The 21,756-nt window shown below is 36.6% G+C and overlaps 1 protein-coding gene across 2 annotated transcripts in view; it reads right to left on the bottom strand.

Moving 5' to 3' along the window:
* Window positions 1–21,756, bottom strand: part of PARG (poly(ADP-ribose) glycohydrolase) — a 64,152-nt gene that overhangs the window by 17,245 nt on the left and 25,151 nt on the right. For both annotated transcript variants that reach the window (XM_027649436.1, XM_027649435.1), the window contains exons 8-13: window positions 18,640–18,732; window positions 16,465–16,622; window positions 7,570–7,649; window positions 5,133–5,193; window positions 4,423–4,498; window positions 1,944–2,091 (exon numbers count right to left, since the gene is read on the bottom strand). In XM_027649436.1, coding sequence (XP_027505237.1) covers window positions 1,944–2,091; window positions 4,423–4,498; window positions 5,133–5,193; window positions 7,570–7,649; window positions 16,465–16,622; window positions 18,640–18,732 — 616 coding nt within the window. The remainder of the gene's footprint in view (window positions 1–1,943; window positions 2,092–4,422; window positions 4,499–5,132; window positions 5,194–7,569; window positions 7,650–16,464; window positions 16,623–18,639; window positions 18,733–21,756) is intronic.

Here is a 21,756-nt window from a genome sequence, read left to right as displayed (position 1 = left end):
CAGAAATGCAGCTGTGGGAACCTCTGGCATTGCTGTTGACATTTCTGTAGGTAGATGTCCATGCTGAAGAACTTGACTGTTTGCTTGACCAGTTCCATATTCATTACAGCAGTGATATTAACCAGATACTGTGCAATCACAACAAATTTAATTTATCTCCCAATTTCTTGGACTCCTCTGCAAATTTAAGCTGCACAGTTATACCCATTAGGCCACTGAGTCAAGATGCATCACAAAGAACGTAATTTATCAAGAGGATTGTGACACAGGGGAGACTTGGCTAAGCACCAAGGTGGAAGAGATCCAGGGATTAAATAAAAGTGATGGAATGGATATTTCCATTAGTGAAGAACACCATATCACAAATACTAATCACAAAACACTGTAAAGTACTCAAGAAAACTAAATGTTGCTGCAGTGAAAAAACGCCCTCACCTTTATTTGTCCATGCCAAATCACTATTTCTTTTTTTTGCAGGGGAATGGAAGAAGGTCTTTCAAAACATTCATTTAGAGTTTTCCCCCATCAGTTATTACTCAGACTGATAGCTGTGCTCTATTTTTACCCCCCTCATCCAGAGAACAGTGCTTCAATATGTTAATATAGTATCATATCCAAAATATATAACAGAAGTTTGTGATAGCCAAGAATTTTTTTTCTGACTCATTTTTTTAAAAGGTAATCACAAAAGCCAATTTATCAAAAAGTTTTCACAGAAAAGGCATTAATTCTGGCAGGGTGGAAAAACAAAATAAAACACTGTCTTAAGAAGATTACCAAGTATAACACTGAAAACAAAAGATGTTCTGCCCAGTACAATCAATAACTCAGGAGAGAGTAAGCCTCGCAAGATTTAAGTTCAATTTTCTACTGTGTATGCCTGTGAGAGAAAGAAGTGCTACAGATGGACTTTTCCAAGAACTGTATTCTAAAACCTATACAAATTCTTGATTTTTGAGACAGCTCAGGTACCTAAACACGATATTTTTACTACAGCAGACTGAAAAATATAAACATAATCTATTACAATATTTACCCACAGGATCTCTCTGATCATATATTTTTTCTGTATAGCTATTCTTTAGAGTAAATAAAGTATTGTAGCATCATTTTATTTTTCAGTCATGAGAAATGCTCACTGTTCTCGTGTATAGAACCCAAACACACACGGTGTGACCTGGGCCGCTCCTGTTTTTAACAGTGACATTTGGTCTTTTGATGCAAACTATTTTGATCCAGTGGATAATAAAACATTCCAAGTTCTATGACAGAGGTGGACAGAAAAAGGAAATCTGTTTCAGCAAAGCACTGGACATGCACAGCCCCTCAACAACACGCTGGAGAAGCAGTTAAGTTTTTGATGTTGCAACTGCAAACTCACAAGCAACACAAATACACGTGTGTAACTTACAGGATCAAAGTCCTTAACAGGCAGTTCCTGACTTTCTACCCTTTTTTAATGGATGCTGATTTTTTCCTCTTCCACTTCCTCCCCTTTTAGGTAACCAGAATGTAGTTCCTCTTCTCAGTTTTCAATCCCACTGATCACACCAAATGTTACAAATTCCAGACAGGAATAAAAATTGCCCATCCTTTAACAGAAGCATTACCCACTGATAATTGGGACCAGCTAATAGCTGGTAACTGTGGCTGTCACCTACATTGTCCAACAGCATTCTTTAGATAGAGACAGTCAGGACAAAAAAGTTCTGTCTGCTTGCTCTCACTTTTTATTCTTTTTGCCCGTTTCACAAAGCATCTGTTGGAACATGGTCTTAAGGGGTGGGATAAAGTAGGAAGCTCTTTGTCAAATGAGTATTGACTTTTTTGCCTTCTTTCTTTTTTATCCCTAAAGCATTTAAAGATACTAAACTTCAACCTGAAATATATTTTCTATATATAAAATCAGAATTAGATGTGAAACATTTTCTGCAAAGACCAACCTGTGATGATAAGACATTCATTGTGATCCAAGACTTCAGTGATGAGCCTCGATACAATCAGTTCTGGATTGATTAAAAACCGAATTTCTTCTTGTACCAGTCCTGCCCCAGTCACACCACCTCCAACAAAACGGTTTGCAAAATCAACCTAACAAAAATACATTCAGGGGGATTATGAGATAAGCAAATAGCGTAAAATCCTTTCATTTACCAAGGTAAATAAAGTCCTGTACAAATTCAATAATTCTGTTGAAATCTGCTGCTATCACTTAAAAATACAAGCAGAGGGACTGATTAACATGATCATGCCTTTCTCTTTTTTTCCATTCCACTTCTCAGAAAACTTAAGACAAGTGAGACATTACACAGCAAAACAAGTTTTGCATCTCAAATACTCTGAATCCAGGTTTTGCAGGTTTTCCTTGAAGAGTACATATTTAAGAATAAAACACATTTCAGTAAATGTGAAAGATGAAAACATCAAATTACAGCAGACTTTTTGCTTTTTAGGGATATTGAAAAATCATTAAGTTGTCCTTTAATAAGCATTCTGCCCCAGCTGTCCATACTGAAGAATTTGTAGATTAGCACTGTCCCTGTAACAGTTCTATACCCAAAAACCCCTTATGAATTCTCCTTGAAATGCACTAACAGAATCCCCTACAAATTCTCCTTGAAATGCACTTGAACAAGGCAAGTAATTTTGACTATTAAGGTTTCTGCTTGAAACAGAGAAGCTCTGGATATTTTTTACTGCAATAGTACACATTTTGCAAATTACAGTTTCATACAAACAACAGTTTTACAAGGATTTTGTTTATTCAATAAAGTAATTACTATTTATGCAAATTAACTGCCCATAGAAATTTATTATTTTAAAAAGTCACTTCATCTTTCAAACGCTATTAGCTTCTTACTGGTTTTTATTTAGATAGCTGATAAGAGCACATATACAGGAGGAGAACAGAACTTGCTGGAGTGACATGAACACCTGTGTGGATTACAAACTGATCAGGAGTCAGAGGCAAGCCTAAAGCACACCAAGAGCCAGACACTACAGCAGCAGGTGCTCCTTTAGTCTATCCTGGAAATACCAACACATTTCCAGTTGTTTGAGATTTACTGAACTTGACTACAATAAAAAAAGTTACATGAAAGCTACTCAAATATTCACTGTGCCAGGGCCCCCAAAGCACTTTAACTGTGCTGAGTAACCCCACCTCAGGCCCGTGTTACAAACACACCTCCTTGTCCTGGAGCTCGCCTGAGACACATCACTGGTGGGCCCAGCCCAGCCCTGTCCCTGCTGGTGCTTGGATGTCCCTGCTTGGATGTCTCGGTTTGTCCTTGGTTGCCTGACTCATCACCTTTGGCTGACAGCCACCAGCAAGTCAGCAGGAACTGTTCTTGTCACCATCCCTGCTCTGCTTGTGCCAGCCAGTCAAGGCTGAGGTCACTGGGGACTCCTGCATTGTCCTGCCTGGGTCATCCTGCTCCCTCCTGGTGTGACTGCTCTTCAACTGAGCTGAAATATTTGGCATGAAATAGCCAGGAGGAAAAATATCACATCCTAGGCAATACTCACTTCTGCAGAGTGCAACACTATAAAAATGGTTATTATTGAGCAGTTGCTGAGTTCTTAATAATTTCAACACACATTTGAATGCTCATGTTTCATAAAGTCATGAGACATTTTAAAGTCTGAGCAAAAAGCATTGGAGAAAAAAAAAGTCCTCCTATTCTTTCTCTTCCTATGCAGTACTTGTTCCTGCTAAGAAAGTTCCAATTTTTTTGTTTGTTTGTTTTGGGGGGTTTGTTTGTTTGTAGTTTGGGTTTTTTGCGTGATTTTTTTTTGGTTGGTTTTTTTTTGGTTTGGTTTGGTTTTTTGTTGCTTTGTTGGTTTTTTTTTTGTTAAAAGAACTTCAGAAGGCAATCTACTTTTTTAAAAAGAAAAGCAGAAAGCAAACAAAAATATTGAAAACTCAAATATGTTCCTTCCTATAGATATGGAGAGGACATCCTCCTTATGAATTTCTTTTGCTGACTGCCTCCCAGACTGAAACAGTGGTGCTGGCAGCAGCAAGAAAGTCTCCTGAACCACTGACCTGGTCACTGGCTGGGGCACAAGAATAATTTTTTAAAAATAAACTGAAACCCTTGACAAGTCATCAAGATCACAGCCTGAATCTTTTATCTTGTCAATCTTCAATCCTGGCTTGAACCAGAAGACCTGAAGCTGTCCAGGGCTTGTGATTTTCTGTCAGCCATTTCTGTAGCAGGTACATGTGCTACCTAGAGCTGGGGAACACTGACAGTGTAAGACTGCCCATGGAATTAATTCTGATGTTTCTTTTACACTGCATAACATCTTGTCATTTAAGTCAATTGAGGGTAAACAAATAACTTTGTTAAGCTGGCAGAACATAAAAGTACAACAAAAACATGACATAAAGCCACATTAACTGTTGCATGCACTTACCTGTAGCATACCTTGTCCATTGCTTTCGATGGTGCCTTCATAGGTGACATGCAGTCTAGATAGTTTTTTCTGAGATCTACCATTGAGGAAAAATATTGTACAGAAAGGACAATTGCAGAACCTCCACACGACAATTTTAAAACAAAACTCAGCCAAACCCAAACTTCTTACACACCTTAAACATAAGGTGGTTTAAAAAAACCACAAACCCTGAAGGATTAAAGAAAACACGTTTGCCATTCAGAAACAATTTGTAAAGGTTTAACATAGTAAATTGTTCAGTTTCTTCACCTCTTTCACCATAAAATCACAAATTTGAAATTGGAGTTTTGTGTTTTTCTTGTCCCACATTAACTTGCTAACCAGCAAGAAAACTGCCACACTTGTGTTCATGCTGGTTATCATCCATATTTTGTTATATTTCCTGTCGTTTCTTAAAGTCATCTCTCTCTTTTTTCCCCACTCAAGCAACAGCACCAAAGACATGTTATGTTTTAAAACTTGACTTAAGACTTGTTGGCTTTATGGACAAATCAGGACACAAACTACTTGTCGCAGTTCACCCACTTCCCTCTGTATTCCTTTCTGCAACAATCCATAGCAAATATTGTTTTCTGCAGTTCTTCCAGGACTGAATCAATTGCAAATGAATGAGATTCAGTTATCATGGATTTAAGACATTTCTTGCATTAACAGGATGTTTGACTTACCTCTCCCAGTCTGGAAATTCCTGGAGACACTGCCTTGTAAACGTCACCAATCCCGTAGGTTCTACAGGCAAACCAACCCCAAAGGAAAATGCATTAAGTAGGGGAGCTTTAGTCCTTAGATTATTTTAACTGGTAAGCTTTTAAAATTACAATCCTCATTCTTAGCAGAAACCAAGAGCTTAACTTTCCTCAAGAGCTGCTTTGAATCTTTCCCTGACAGCCTATGCTCAAATTAAAGACAAATAACATGAAGATCAAAGTATTTACTTCTCTTACACCTTTGTAGTTTGAGTATTGTTCTTTTTCTTAAATGATTTTCCCTTTAACAGTAAACACTACTATAAAGACTCAGTAATTGAAGTAAAATGTGCTGCCACTTAGAAAAAAGGAAACTGTACACATCTGAAAGCAGCTACTGTTCAGTATCAACAGGCAAACCACAGAGTGAGTACTATGGATGGCTGAAGTAGCAGCTCATATTTCCAAGAAAGTCCTACTATGTCAATAAAGATGCAGTGTTAGCAGCTTTCAGCCCTGCCAAGATGCTACTGAAATTCACTGTATTCCAACTGAGAAAAGACTCCTGTCCTCAAGAGAAAAAGAAGAGGTGTTGCTCTCTGCAGGAAGGATGCAGTATCATCTTTTTCCCTTATTTTACTCAAAAAAGTTCAGTTTTGCAACAGAAAGGAAATATCAGCCTTTTATCAGATGATGCCATCCTAAAAAAAACTCAATTTGAGAGTCATTTCTTTGCTGCAGTAAGTCTACTACACTGGCTTGTGAAAACATTCAAAACAGTATGTAAAGCACAGACTCACCCTTCTAAAAGCCTTAAACTGTCCTATGCTTTTCTTCGCAATTTATAGGGGTTTAGGGGGAAAAAAGGGTTACTTGCTCTTAAGAAAAGTGCACAGCATTCAGTAATCAAGTGCTTTTCCAGATGGGAACTCTTGGTATCAGTTGCAGTATTTTACAAACTAAGCATTCAACTTTTAAGTGCAAAGTCTTCAGTCTCCATTGTGTCCTTTTACACAGAATTCAATTACTATTTACAGCAAAAAGAGTTGCAAACTAGAGAGCTAAGTTATTCAGTCTTAGGAATTCCTGAGACAAAAAAAAAAAAAGAATAAAAAATTTTTAATTCAAGAAAAGAGTATTCAAGAATCTCATTAAATATTATTTAAAGTTATAATCTTATGGAATCTAATATGGTAGGTTCATAAATCATGTTCCCAACAAATTTCATATGCATAGTGGGTCAGGGACAGCTGCCTAAATTTAGGATTTGGTTTGCATGAAAACTTTATAACTCAAGTATTAAAAAAAAGCTAGTACACTGTATCTCTTCTCAGTCCTACACATAAATCATAATTTACTTTTTACCTCAGAAATTTAGTTCTCTTGACAGTGCTGAAAGTCTGACAGCTGAAACAGGATATAGCTGCATTTAGTTTGTGGTGAATTAAAATGATGAACTGAAGATGGACTGAACCAAGGGCTTCTTATATTTAATAGTTTAAAGCTGTCTTTCTTTTAAAACATTCTGAGAAAATATGAACCTAATAGGAAAATGCTGCCATGTAAAAAAATGGTTCTTTAAAAAAGACTGTAGTAAGGATATTGCTGCAGATGTGATGTATGCTACTGCAGTAAAATCTCTTTCTCCCCCAAAATGCAATATATAAGGTATGATACAGTTATCACAAAAATAAATCTATTTTTGAAAGCTTGTGCAGATGTTCAAATTCATGGTAATAACAGAAGATCTGACAACACACTAATTTCTCAAAGAGTTGCAGATATGTCATGTCTTGCTATCACTTTTTTATTTGAACTGGGCAAACTTCACAACAGCTTTGCTTCAGGACAATAGAAGGGAAATACCTGAAATATCAACACAAGTAGGGGAAAATCCCTCAAACTACAAACATTCCAGTCAAAGAATTGCATACTGCAGGAAATGTGAAGCCTGACTCCAAATCTTAAAGTCTGTGATTTTAATGACTGCATATGGTGCCAAGTTCCCCCTACATTCTCACTGTGATGCTGTGAGGTAAGTAGTTGCATATATTCCAAACATTATACATATATTTATGTGTACACATATACACAATGATATACACACACACTTTTATATATATATATATCTATCTACATCTACAAGGGGGTGAATATATATCTCTGGATTTTACACACACCCCATATATACATATATATATATTTATCAGAAAAAAGAAAACAGAACAAGCCCTGTGCAAGAATTTGCTTGCAGGTATCATGTACATGGTAATCATTTGTATATGAATATCAGTGTACTTTGCAAGCTGGCTTTTGTTAGACACTTCCATCATAAAGCTGCATAGCCATTTCTAAATTTAAAGGGATTAAATTTGACATGCATCTGCTTTGTAGTTCAAAAAAAGAATAAAGGATATACTTTTTTCTGTGACTCTTCTAAAATAGCAGAAAAGGGTCTTAAGCTTCTCAGGCTTTCTTGGTGACCTTCCTTCAAACAATCTGAAAAACAAGAAATAAAAGCAATCAACTAGATTTCAGGGATATAGTGCATAGTAATTAATGCTACTTACTAACTGCAATTTGATTTTTTATAATTATTATGCACATATTACATTAGCCTTGCATTTAAGTGCTGTACTGTAGAAAGAACTCTCTAGACAGCCTTTTAGGAGTAACAAGTTTGTTGACTTGTTACGTTTCTAATGAAGATGCCAAGTGAATGCCTATCTCACCTGTACCAATCTTCTAAATATAAAAAAATGTCATTTCAATATCAACATTCAGGAAAGCTACCAGTTTTATTTGCAACAGATCTAAAGGTTAACAGGCTTGGATTAAGTGACCAAGGGGTGAAAACATGTATGTTGAGTACTCCAAGAACAAATGTCTTACCCTTCTTTCAGCTCAGTGAGTTACACAGAACAATTAACGCAACCGTGTTGCTTTCAAGAGCTGCACTGCACCAGCAGCATTTCTAAAGGAAGGAACCTTCCCCCAAAAGAAATGGCTCCATCCACTGGGCTTTAATGGCATTCTACCATTCATTTGTAAAAAAACAAAGCATTAAAAAGAAGTATCCTATTTTTAGCCCCTAAGTGAATGTATTCTTTTAAGGTTAGCTGAAATACTTTTACTGCATCATCTGTCTTCCAGCAACTTGAAAATGCATTACTTAATTTCATTTCCAACAGAGTGACAAGGCATTGTTATTGGCAACACATAATGGAATTTATCTGGAAGGAAGAATAGCAGTGACTTCAGAAATAATACCCTTTGAATAGGAAGTTCACTAAAAGATGTCTGATCCACTGAAAGCCCCGAGGATGTAAGATTCTCTCCCCCCTCAATAAACAGTCTTAAGTAAAGGAATGACACAACATTATTCATTTGTTTCCATGTACTGGAATGACAGCTTGCCTTTAAAACCAGAATTCTGTCAGATGAATTCAGTTTTCAGCAGTTAAGTGAACTAGATATTTTCAGTATTTGAAAATTCTTACGAGGTACACAGGCTGAATAGATCAATTTCATCCAAAATCTATATTAAGTCACAGAAGCTAATTTTATTAACTTGTTATTCTTTGAATAGTGAATCAGGACTTTGAGAAGGCAAACTCCAGACTTATACAGTCTATTCTAAAATGGGCCAATATGTAAGTTCTATCAAGGGTTTGTGCCTGCACAGCTAATAGGGGTTCATAAAAGGAGCTCATGTGTGTGTGTCTGCAGGTCTTACCTAAATGCCTAAATTAACTCTGACCTTTTATCTTGAAGTCTTATTTGTTATAAAGCCTTTAAACTGGTTTATTTATTTATTTATTTATTAGCCTGATCATGCCTCTACTAGTTTTTTTTTTTTTGCCTCTTTACAGCAAACTGACATCTTGCTTAAGTTGTAAGCTCTCAGGACAGAGTTCTTCATGTCACAAAGGTGATTGATGATTCTGTATAACAAGTAAATCGGGCAGAAGTGATGCAGAACTTGAAAAACTATGCCTGAAATAAGTCAGATCAAGCCAAAACCAGTCATATTTGTGAATGCAACAGCAAATGGAAGTGATTTTTACATGATTTGAAAATGGCCCAGTCCTACCCCATTAATTTAACTCAGGACATAACACGACAAAGTTCTGGATGTTTTAACCTTGAACCTTATTTCTGAAATGATCATTTAGGCAACATTATGGGAAATTTTATTTTTGAAGTAAATATTTTAAAGACTAAAGCTACATCAAGGCATCACTAGATATTAAATAAAATTCTTTCTCCAGCACAGATCCTACTAAAAAACCACCCAAAAATCCAAGTGCAAACCACATAATTTCCTGACAGAAACACCCAGGGCCAAAACCCATTAATTCCAATTAAAGAACTCATCCAAATGAAGTGCACTGTAAATCAAATGCAAAGCACTTCAAGTTCACTTTCAGGTGAAGTAATTGAAATATTACTGGCAATTGCATATGTAAGCTGTTTTGCTTTGTACAGGATGTTCCCACTGCCATGCAGCAAACTTAAATTTAGCAGGTACTGGAGCTAAGAAAGCTTCCAGGGCTGCCCACCAAACATAGCTGTAAATTCATCTCTGGCTCTCCAGCTTCCAGGCCCCAGTAGTGGGAATGTTAATCACACAGAAGACCTCTACAGAGATACACTTAACTATTCAAGCAATCAAGTCAGATATTTTAAAACATAAGTAGATGTGTGAACAATGTCATAAACATAAAGTAGATTGTTAAAGTCATTGTGGCTAAATGAAAACTCTTTCCTAGCAAATATTCAGACACTTAATTGACTTAATTGTTCTGAAGACAAATCCTATATATGAGAAATAAAATATTAAAAATAATAAGAACTGATATTGGGAAAATTTAAAACAACTGTCAGCAAACCTATAGTAAAGTTACAAGGCAATAGTTTATGTAATTTCAATAATTATTACAAAAAACACGTGCATTTGTTTTGCATTAGTGTTTCCCTAAAAAAAAAAATTAGTGGGAAAAAAAGCATTTGAAAATCAATAATTTTGGTTTTTGCAGTCTCAACTGCAAACTCACAATTCTATTTTCAACCAGCATTTCCACCTGCTAAAGCTGGAGCCAAAAGCTCTAAAGAACCTGCTCTTAACTCCTTTCAGTGATGAGGCAAGTGGAAAATCTGCAAGGAACTTCAAAGGCTGCACTGCCAATGATGCAACAGGAACGTGATTTAAGAACATTAAGAGCAGTTGGATCATAATCTAAAGAATACTTCCCATTCATAAATCCATGGCATTTCAGAGGAGTTGTCTGCAGAAGTGTGGATACACAATTTTGTGTTGTGATCCCTACAATTAACTATGTGCTTTTTCCTTAACTCCCCCACAGGCACTAAAAAGTGCCTTTTTCTTTATTACTATAGTTGAAGATACACTTGTGCTGTTTCTTATATTTTAGTGTGATCTCACTAAAGATAACATCCCAGCAAGTATAAAACATTTTACTAAAACATCATTTTTCTCCTACAAATAAAAGTGAAAGAAGGACTTAAAAAGAAGTACTATGGATAGCCAAATTTCACCCAGTAAAGGGATCGAGCAGTTGGAAGGATGGAAAGTTAAGGTAGAAACAAAAATACTGAACAATTCCCTTCGACCTCAACAACAGTGCTAATCACTAAACAGAGCTTTAGCCTAAGGTATAGAATGATAAAACACTTGGAAAAGAGAATAAACCAAGTATTTTGCTTTTTCTACCTTGCTGCATTTCAAGCCTATGGTTATCTGACATATATATACATGTAGGAGTGGACATAGTATGTTTATGTATGTTACTGTCAACTTGTATTGCTCTCCTTATGATTGAGGGCTATTTTGATTAAATGGCTGAGCATCCTCAATTGCCACAACCTTAATGGGAACCACTGAAATTTCATACTGATACACAGCACCCTGAAGGAAAAACCAATATAGTGCTGAATGGCTCAATAACCACATCACTTAGGATTGCATCAGTTACACCAGGGAGCACATCTCTTCTGTCTTTCTCCTGCAATTCCCAACCCCATGGCACAATTAAAAAAAAGTGGAGTTCCACAAATAGAAGAGAAACATAAAACTCCCTCTTTTTCAAAACCAGTATCATACTTGTCATGAAATACTTTGTAAGCTTTGATTTCCAATATTAGGTACAGTTTATCAAAGCACTTTGTTTCACTTTGTTTTACCCTGGGGATCTAAAACCAGAGATGTCCAACAGCGTGGTACAACTAAGTTCTGGACTAAATTATTATATTTACTAAGCTAACAAAACTCTTCAGACTAAGTACTGTTTTAATCACTACAGCAAAGTAATTATGCCAGACTTGTTATAAACAGTGTCCTTTTGAAGTTGTCTATTTAAAGAGGATTTCCACATTTACCAAACATAAATGTTGATTTAAATTTTTTTTCATAAAATTATACTCAAAGTATTCCATCCATGGCTAATGAGAACATATACCCAAGGCAGGCGTAACAGAATGAGTTTTGTAGGATCAGTGCCTGTAAACTCAGAAAATCTAGAACCACCTTTCAGAGGAGCAATGCATCTCAGTCATCTCTGAGAGTCACTAAATAATTTATTCCCCAGAGAATATTCATTAGTGTTGTGTAATTGATGTTGTTTATGGAGAGACAATTGCATTACTGGTAAATTAGATTTCAGTTCTCCTGCATAAATGTACTATACAGTTTCCCATTTCCTTTCATGTATTATATATTCCATAAAAGATATATATCTTAACTAGTGTGTTTTTCCCGTCATTTCCAACCACTTGAAGTTACTTTAAAGGTTTGTTTCATAAACATGGAGAAATTCAGTGCTAGTGGAATACTGGTGGTTTCAGGCCAGGTCATCCACTAATATATGAGCCAAAAGACCCACCAGGCTTATGTCATCAGACACACTACATTCAGTTATAAGGGGAGCTACTACAGATACATAACATCTCCACTTCAACTATGGGAGTTTTTTGAATAAGGAAAACAGATGAGTTATTCTAACTTGACACAACATCTAAGGACAGATCTGCAGCAGGTCGAAGACCCAGCAGAAGCAAAGCAGGTCCTTGACAAACCTATGTCCTTTCCAGAACACTGACTCAAGATTGCAGATATTTTTCCTTGTATTTTGCTTTCATGTATAACCAAACCAGATAGTTTCCTAAATTACCAAATTCTATAGTGTCTTAACACAGGTCTGATAACTTGGTTAACAGTGGGAAAGAAAAATGCCCAAGATCAGTCTTGTCTAACAAGACTGGATGGTAACCATTTTAGCATCTTATAAAAAATAAATGCAAGAAAGTATGGTTTGACCTCAGTATATTTCAAGAGGGATACATTTTTCATGAAAGTCCTAATTAAACCACAAACTATTCACCAAAGAAGGTTAATTATAACTATCACCACAAGAAACTACTTTAAACTCTGCAACTAACATCATAAATGTAGAGAGTCAATGCAATTCAGGCTCTACATTCAACTAGGATGCAACTTCCATGAAAAATTCATTAATAAGATATATAAAATTGTAAATTCAATTATTTCTTTCTTTTGTGATTGGTTATTTTTACATAAAGGTGCCCAATCTCTTGCCATCAAATACATTAAGCAGTGTTTTTAAAAAGAAAAATTGAACACTCTAAATTTAGCTTGATATTTTGAAGCAGTATATTATGCTACTTAGTATGATCCAACGTTTGGCCACTGAATGGATGCCATTCTATCTACTAGAATTCATAAATATTAAAGCTCTTAAACTACCAATTCCATTTTAATCAACTATATTTGAAATGAATTATGTTATTAATAACTTAAGAATCATAATAGGCCCAACCTTGCCAAGTACAAAAGGGAAGAATTCAATTAAATTACTGAGTATTTAATTATACACAGGTGACTTTCAGTCTGTAGCAAGATGAATAATCAAAACAGACAGTCAGTGTCACAACATACTATTAAACTGAGTGTTTCACTGGCAAAAGAGGAATGGCCACCTTTTTTTCCTCCTCTCATTTGGCAAGGCTAACAGGCAGGAGAGGAGAGGTAAAGCACAGATGATGTATGTTAATACTAACACACAGAACACCCTCCTTCCAAACAGCTGCAGTTATGTCTCTGTGAGTAAATTTTCAACATCTTGCACTGAGTGGCTGCTGTTTTGTCAAACAGATTCGTACCTTGGGGGGAGTAGGGGTGGAACTTACAATATGGTAGTTAATACCACATAAAAACCTAGAGCAGGGAGAAGACTAGGGGGAAAGAGGGAACATAATGGCATTTAAATGTAAAAACCATAACTATTTCATAGTTTATAAAGAGGCACTAATGTTGAAGTCTGCAAAAAGACTGCTGTGTAAAACCAAAAACCACAATAAAACTTACACAGTTGTGTTACTAACTTTAAAGCCAAGAATTTCAGTATTTCAGTCTCAAGGAGTAGAGGGGAGGGGTGAAAGCCTTTTGTATTAATGTGGACAGGACATGGATAGTGGAATCAAGGAACACCACCTTTGCTAAAGAAAAAAAAAACCTCAAATGCATCCACTCAGTAACATTGCTTTGTTAGGGAACCACAGCAGAATATTTTTTGGTACCCAAAGAACAAAGTCATTCATTCACAGTCATGTAGCAGATGAATTATGCTGAGGAAAGAACTAAGTCTGGAAAAAGCTGCAGACCATAATACTATGGGGACAAAAGGTTGCTGTGTGAACAATCTGTTATGCCCATCGCTAAGCACAGAGAGCAGAGCAGCAGCCTCCAAAGCCTTTACATCAAAACATTGTTATAAACAGGAAAAAAAGAAGTCACAAGCATTTTAATTTCAGTCACTGCCTATTGCCTTTAGAGTATATCCAGCTTCACAAAAGACTTTTTTTTAAAAGCTGAAAATACACAATGCAGTGAATCAAACCTTGTCATCACTGCAAGCCTGAAACAACAGTTGAAAACATGATATTTTACTCTGTCATTGCTACTAAAGAACTTACTTTGAAGAGTGAGAAAATACAGGGTTGGCGGGAGGAAAAAAGAAATTGGATACTTCTCCCTCCTCCTTTTAGATTTTAACTAAGTCAGGTTACATACAGTAACAGAAAACTATACAGTCTTGTAGTAGTCTCTCCACTAACCTTCAATATCCTTTTGCTTTTATCCTGCCAGTCCCCCTCTCAGTAACACATTCCCTCTTATTTTACCCACTGCCTGTCATACCTTTTATTCTACTTCACTAACCTGTTTATTATCAAATGCAAAGTACAGAGGGTATAGGGGTGTGGATTTGCTGTAACAAATGTTTAAGTAAAGTAAAGGACTGGAAAGGGAAACTGTACTTATATAATAAATGTATAAATTGGCAAACACTGAGGAAGAGCCACTTTTAATCCTCAAGAACCAGAGGACATCAGCTTCCCTTCTTTTCTCCAGTTTGGCAACAATATTCTTGCTCTTGCACAAATAAAAATGGCTTTCTATCCCATGTGACTAGAAGCTGAGCATTACTTCTTCCATAAGGCAAGAGGAAAGCCTGAAGGTTGTCTGCTGTATTTCCCTTCTAAACAACATTGTTGGAACTTACTGTGAGTGAGAGCATCAGGAAGCCAAGTCAGAAAACAATGGAGGACTGACTGGAATAGGGCAGAGAATTCTGAATGGTTAATACTTTATACTGGTCATTCCTTAAGTCTGTGGCAGGAAACTATTTACCTAATAATTTGCCAAGGCTTCTTTATTTAAAAGTAGTTCGCAGTATTACACCCCAAGTATTTCACTGTACTACTGTGACTTGACATTGCTCTGAAATGTTCATAGAGGAGAATATGAATTTACTCCAGTTATTTAACAGTGTTTTATTCTGTAGTTGGTAAGAAATTATCCAACTTAAATTTAACCACTTGGTTTATAGAATGTTTAAGTTACAACAAAAAATGGTAGCTTAAAGTCCTTTAAAAATATCATAAAATACAGCTAGAAGTGTGTGGTCAAACAGAACTCCTTCCAGACCTTTTCTGTCCTCTTTCACTGTCTGAACATCAATATTTTTTAATGCATCGATGGTATCTTTCATTTACTTGTTCTTGTGAACTACTGGTAGAAAAACATGCTGAATTGAATGGCATATTAATGCCCACCCACATCTGTTGCACTCTAGGAATAAACACAAGACAGTGCCCCTGGTCTCCCTTCTGAAATACACAATTTACATAAACCTGTGAAAGCCCTTGAAGGCAGCAAGCACCAAAGCCATTATTAGTTCATCAGCATGCCTGACAATTTATTGCAGGAAATTCTGGTGTAATACAGCTCTCATGATACATGCACCCAAGTGTCCTGGATCACAGGGAACACTGGTTTTGTATCTCATCTCAGTTGTCAGAGCACATACACCACATATGTTAACAGCAAGGAATAAGAAAAGCTCTAGATCAATTATCTATCCAAGCTCCAGACTTAAGGTGGATCTACACAGACTTGTATGGAAGTGCCAAGAAACAAACCCTCATTTCTAATCTACAATTCCACATGAACCATAATATTCTGCTGCAGAAAATGTATCCATCCTCCTCCCTCATTTAAAAGGGGTATAAGAATATTTAAATTATAACAAAGATGTGAAGAAAAATTTCTAATCAAATCTGTTTGCAATCTAGCACTGAAGAAAAAAGAATAAAGCTTTGCTTAGGAATCAGAGTATCTTTAGGTAAATTCTTATTGTGGTCTTAAAATCTCTGTGTGCTAACTTGAAGCAAAAAGGACAGGTTAACTTTAACATGCAGCTCTACAACTGCCTTAAAATGATTGTATGGATGCTGAAGAACAAAGTTTTATTGATCTGACTTAATGTGTACATCACCCTTGATGATGACACAGAGACAACAGAAACATGGCTGGGGAAACACTGACCTTTAATTTAAATACATAGAACACTTCAAGCTCAACTAAAATACACCATTTGCAGATGATTGGCTTACGAGGAGGTAGGGAATTTTATCAATCTAATTAATTGATAATTAATTAATTAATTAACTCCTGCCAGAGCAGGAGTGTGTCTGTGCATGTTCACGCAGGGGGAAGAAAAAAAATTGGGAATATTAATCATATCTTCCTGTGCACAGGATCCTTTCTTGCAGCGTTGCACAGTTTTCTTGTCCCTTAGAGCACAGAAAAAACCCCAGACAGTAAACTACTGGAATTAGTGACAGAAACATGAAACAAACCAGTGTCTCTCCCAAATGACACCAGTAATATTTTCCCGGGAGGGTTATCGGCTTCATTTACTCCAGAGTGCCATACCTGTTGAAGTTAATGTCTGGATAACTAGAATACTCAGACTTCATCTTCGCATTGCGACGTGGAAAAGTACAGAAGAAAGCATTGGCCAGAAAGCTGGCGATCTGTTCCTGTGACATGGTGATGGAGTGATTCATCTTCTGTTTCAGTAGAGGTATTGGCTACCAACAAAAGAAGTGAGGGGGAAGGAGGGGCAGGGGGCAGGGAGGGAAGGAGAGAGAAAAATAACTAGCTTACCCTTTTTGAAAGAAAAAACAGGAGCACAAAATTACACTTGTTACATTAGAGCAAGAGTAATTTAGGCCGTTGGTAAAGCCTTTAATCAGCAGCACCATTAAAGTCAAGAACAGTTTATTCAAGACAATTCAGAAAAGGCTTGCCTGAGAAACTGCAGATTTCTAATCAATAATAAAAAGAAAGATCAGGAAAACACAAGTTATCAAACAAAACCATGGGGAATGGAGAGAGGGAAAAAATAGACAAGATGTTGCAAATGGGCAATGTTAAAAACTGAAGTAAAAATCCACGTTCAATAGCTGTATGGTTATGAGCCCTTAAGGAATGCTTTCAGCTACAATAACCCTGCTTTAAATTTTACAAAGAAACAAGGAAGTCATAACTCTGTGACTCTTTTTGAATTTTTTTTCCATCCTACTTTAAGAAATAGCACTGACAGTATTTGCAGAAAGTGCATAATTATCCATTTCTTTTATAAGCCGAATGAACAAAAAGCTCAGCTTCACTTTGTTATACATCTTTTTTATCAGGCATTAGCCTCCTGATTTGGAACTTTGGCTCACAGCATTCATGGTATTTTATGTGGGTTTTTTAATTATGTGATAATATGTGGTGTGGGGGGGATATATCATTCTGACTGCTTAGGAGTAATAATTACAGTAAACCCACTTGACAGGAGAAAGAGAATAGTTTTCACCTCTTCTTCCAAAATTCTCAGCCATCATCATTAGCCAGGCTCCAGTAGAGCTGAGCAGCTACATTTTCATCCTTTCAGTTGTGAATACAGAAACTGTTGCTAATTTAGACTGTTGAATACACAGCCCTGTTTACTCCAGAAAACAAACAGGTTTTCCTTCATTCTTATAACTACTACATTCATGTTCACTGAATCTCATTCTGTCTTCTGGCAGTTTAATCAACACACTATACTATGATGTCTGAAGTCATACAGCTAAAAGGATAAAAAAGCCTGAGCAGTTCACTCTAATAAGTTCTAAAACCTTATAAAACCAGAATATTTTGGATAGTGTTACACTGCAACAAATTTAGCTTTAAGTCTAACCAAAGAAATGAGTCTGACAAAGGTCTTCACAATTTACATTGCCTAACAGTACGTGATCTTTATAAAAGGCATTACTACATGAACTTGCAAGTCTTGTGCTTGACTTTGTGTTCAGAAATTTCACAGCAGTCTCAAACAACTTCCTTCATCAAGTTACTAGTAAAAAAATTTAAGAAATATTCATAGTTTGAAATTATGCATCTACTTTAGGACTCTCACAGCATAACAAAGTAGGGAGAGATTTTCCTGTTCAACAGAATCAATTTGGAAAATAAAAACAAAGAAGTTTACAAATTAGAGTTGTTTACCCTCCTAATGTGTTACCTACATCCTCGCCTGACCAGTCCTATTCACTTTTATCAGCTTTATTACTTCCAGAACAAATTCCCACAGCATTCATAAAGAATTATTTAAGGTTTGTATGCATGCACGTACTATATGCTCTAAGCAGAATACAATGTGTTCCCAAGCAAATGAGGGCTTTATGAAAATACCACTTCTAGGATTAAAAAAATTCTAAAATAAAAAATTAGATGTTTAAGGATTATTCAATTGTTGCAGTTTCTAAGTGTGATTTTACAATCTGAAATGTTGCATGGTCATTTCATTTAAGAAATGAAAAGCATACAGAAAGGAAAGTATTACTGAAGCCCAGGATAAAACCATGACAGTAAGATTTACTTTTTTTTTTTTACATGCTATTACATAATTTCAGATGTGTATTGTCTGTTCTGCTCCCAAGGCCTCAGCTGCATTCAACACAAAAATTATAGCTTTTATTAAGAAGGTAACATGGTCCTGATGTTCTGGCCTTAGCCATCAGTTACAGTTTGCAGAGAATGGTCTGCCACAGAACACCTGCTGGCTGTGTTACTTACCTGAGTGCAGATAGTAGGGAGACAGAGTGCCAGCTTGACCATATCAGGAAGAATGGACTGGAAGAGATGTTGAGCCTCTGCATCTTCAAGAACCTGTTACAAACAAAGGAGAAAAAAAAGCATTTTACCTCAGAAATAATGACTGAACAGAAAGTTTCTGGAAATAGGACCCATCCAGAAGAAATGAGAAAAAAAATAAGTCTTTGTGCAAATCTGTAATATTTTCATGGTGGTACCTCACTGAATTTACCTTGCAGTAATCCACTGATGGAAATACAGAAACAACTCTCAAAAGCTGCAGTTGAGAAAACATGTCACCAAATGCCCTTTTAAAGGAACCTTGAATAAGTTATCATTTGACTCCTTCCAAAGCAATGAACCAAATTCTCAACTGCAAAATCCCTACCTAACCACAGAAGTACTGGAATGCTTTCCCTGAATTTCCTATTCAGGTCATAGTCCAAGACAATCACCTGTGACATTCCCCAGTTAATGGCAGCTGAAATGCACTCCTGGCTCAGACCATTGGGCCTCCGCAGCAGAAACAGGAAATCCTGTGCAAGAGGATGCAATCCTGGGCATTTTCTGTCGTCCATCCCCACCATGTTCCCTCAAGAACCACAGTCACTGGATTACATAGTGGGTGCAGCCTGCCTGGTCCCACATGCTGCAGTCTTTTCCATCTCTTCCTGTAAGACAGCTGATACTGTGACTGTTTTAAGCTGCCTCTCTCTCTCTACCTGTTCTAACATTCTTCCTGAGCAGGGAAGATCAGAATTGACAACACTGAAAACAGATGTGCACACCAATGTTTCACAAAGCTTCTTAAAGCTTTTATACTCAAGACAAGTCACACCAAATCCTTCATGCCCTTTTCTCAGTTCCCTCCCTGATACTGTCTAGCCCACCGTTGACGTGTTTAGTTGCCAAAGTGTCTCAAGCCAATATATTCAGAGAAAGTCCAGAGCTTCTCTTCCAAGTTGCAGCAGCCAGTTCTGAGCTCAACATCACAACCCCAGGCTTTAGATGAACCCACTCACACCCCTACTCATGTATCATATACCTGTTTTTAAAAGATGCAAAAAGTTCTTTATGGTGGGCAATGTTCTTCTAAGGAAAGCTAAGGCAGGAGGTAGTAAGAAGAAAAGCAACATAAAGTGGTGCAGCTGCAATACATGAAGGAGCACAAAAGCCTCAAAACTCCCACATTCTGCCATATGAATGGGCTGAAGGAAGATCAAGAAGAGAAAAGCACATTTTTCCTTGCAGTAGAAATTTTTCCCCTGATCTAGGGATGCAGGCAGCAGATGTGACTGGCTGTTAGATTTGCATGCTGCATTTAAGGCAAAAAGCAGAGAGAATAGAACACACACCTTGCACTGCAGCTGGGGAGCGGAATCCAAAGGTCACAGTTCAGCCTGCTGCCTCCCTCCTTCCCCTGCACCCAGTGAATGTGTATTTGAGACCACTACCTCTACTAGTTTCTAGATTAAAATCATTCAAATTCTGAAATGGTGGCTTTAAAACTACAGAATATTATTTTTCGAGTAACGCTTGGAAAATAATTTGATTTACTACCAATTTCACACAAAACCAGAAGCAGACAGAAAGGATGAAACAGCATGAAGGTATTATTAACTTTGGTCTCTGCAACACTTAAGACTAATTGTGAAATCACAGAAAGTGATCTTTTTAGCCATATGATCAGAGCACTGTAATTCACATTTCAATGGAAAGTCTCATACAGCTTTCAGAGTGTAAAAAAGATACTGACAAATCTCTTGAGAAGAGGAAAATCTGGTGCCTCTGATTCAAAGCATGCTGTTCCCCACAAAGGCTGAAAATATTGTTTAAAGGCTACAACGTCTCTTCTTCTGAGATCATGAAAATAACTATAGAAATATCTTTGCTCTATCCTCTCCCACTCCAAGTAATATAGAGGGATAAGAGTACTCAAGAAGTTAAAAACCAAAACACAAACAAATGCTCAAAGGACAAACAACTTCTGGTAGGGAAAAGGGGGAAAATAAAACAATCCCCAGACCTACACAGTTACTTTCTATGTATTATGTGTGCTGCTTGTGGAGACATGCAAACAAGGTTTTAATGTAAAGTTTTAAAATTAAACAAGTACTTAAAAAGAACAGCAAGCCCAGGAAACACAAAAATAATTTGATAAAATAGAGGAGGAATCCAAGTAATATACAAATTACTACTGAAAGTAAATTTATTTTTAAGATTAGTAAATAAGCAAGATGCATCTCTCCTGTCGCTGGCTGCATATGCACCCACATATTTATACAGTATGAGTCAGATATTGAAAACTATGACCTAACCTTTAACATCATCTGCTCTAGCAGGAAACTCTGCTCTGTTCTTAGGCACAATGTTTTTAAGTGCCATAAAGTAACAAAATGAGCGTTTAAAGCCTGGAATTTCAGATCTCAATACACAGAATGAATACGTAAGTTATATCTATTCAAAAGATGACATTTAACCTTAGATGTCTACCAGGCTGTCAAATTCTGATATTCTCTCCCCTTCGGGTAACACTTCCTCTCTTTTAAACTTGACATATAAATAGTGGCTGCCATGCTTTGCTGACTGCCACAGACTGTACAGTATCACTTATCTGGTGACACATTATGGCACCAGACTTTGTCACAGCTGTCAAGACTTCAACCTTTTCTTTATGCTTCTTTGAAAACAACATAATAATAGTATAAGACAATTTCTTCCCAAAACAGGAGCAGGCCAGCAATTGCACAGCTCAGCTCTGATGCAGAATGCTTAACTACAAAGGTCACTTCTTCAACTCTGAAATTCTACTTTTCCTTTTTCTTACCTTCCTGATGTTGTAACAGAATATGCACTCCTCTCAACATTATTTCTATGCATGACTTTTACTAGACCTCCACTAATGAAAAGCATCAAAATTTAGAGCTGTTAATGCCCAAAAGTTCTCACTGACTTCTCATTATTCTTACATGTAAATGAAGTGAATTTTTTTTTTTAAAGTATTGGGTGCCACGAGGACTCCATAACTTCAAAGATACGACTGTTAGGAGTTCACAGACCTGGCCAAGAAACTCCTAACTCAGCACTGTTCTCTATCAA

Source organism: Corapipo altera, unplaced genomic scaffold, assembly GCF_003945725.1.
Source record: "Corapipo altera isolate COAL_440 unplaced genomic scaffold, ASM394572v1 53, whole genome shotgun sequence".
NCBI classification, from domain to species: Eukaryota; Metazoa; Chordata; class Aves; order Passeriformes; family Pipridae; genus Corapipo; species Corapipo altera.
This window is presented reverse-complemented; position numbering and strand designations above follow the sequence as displayed.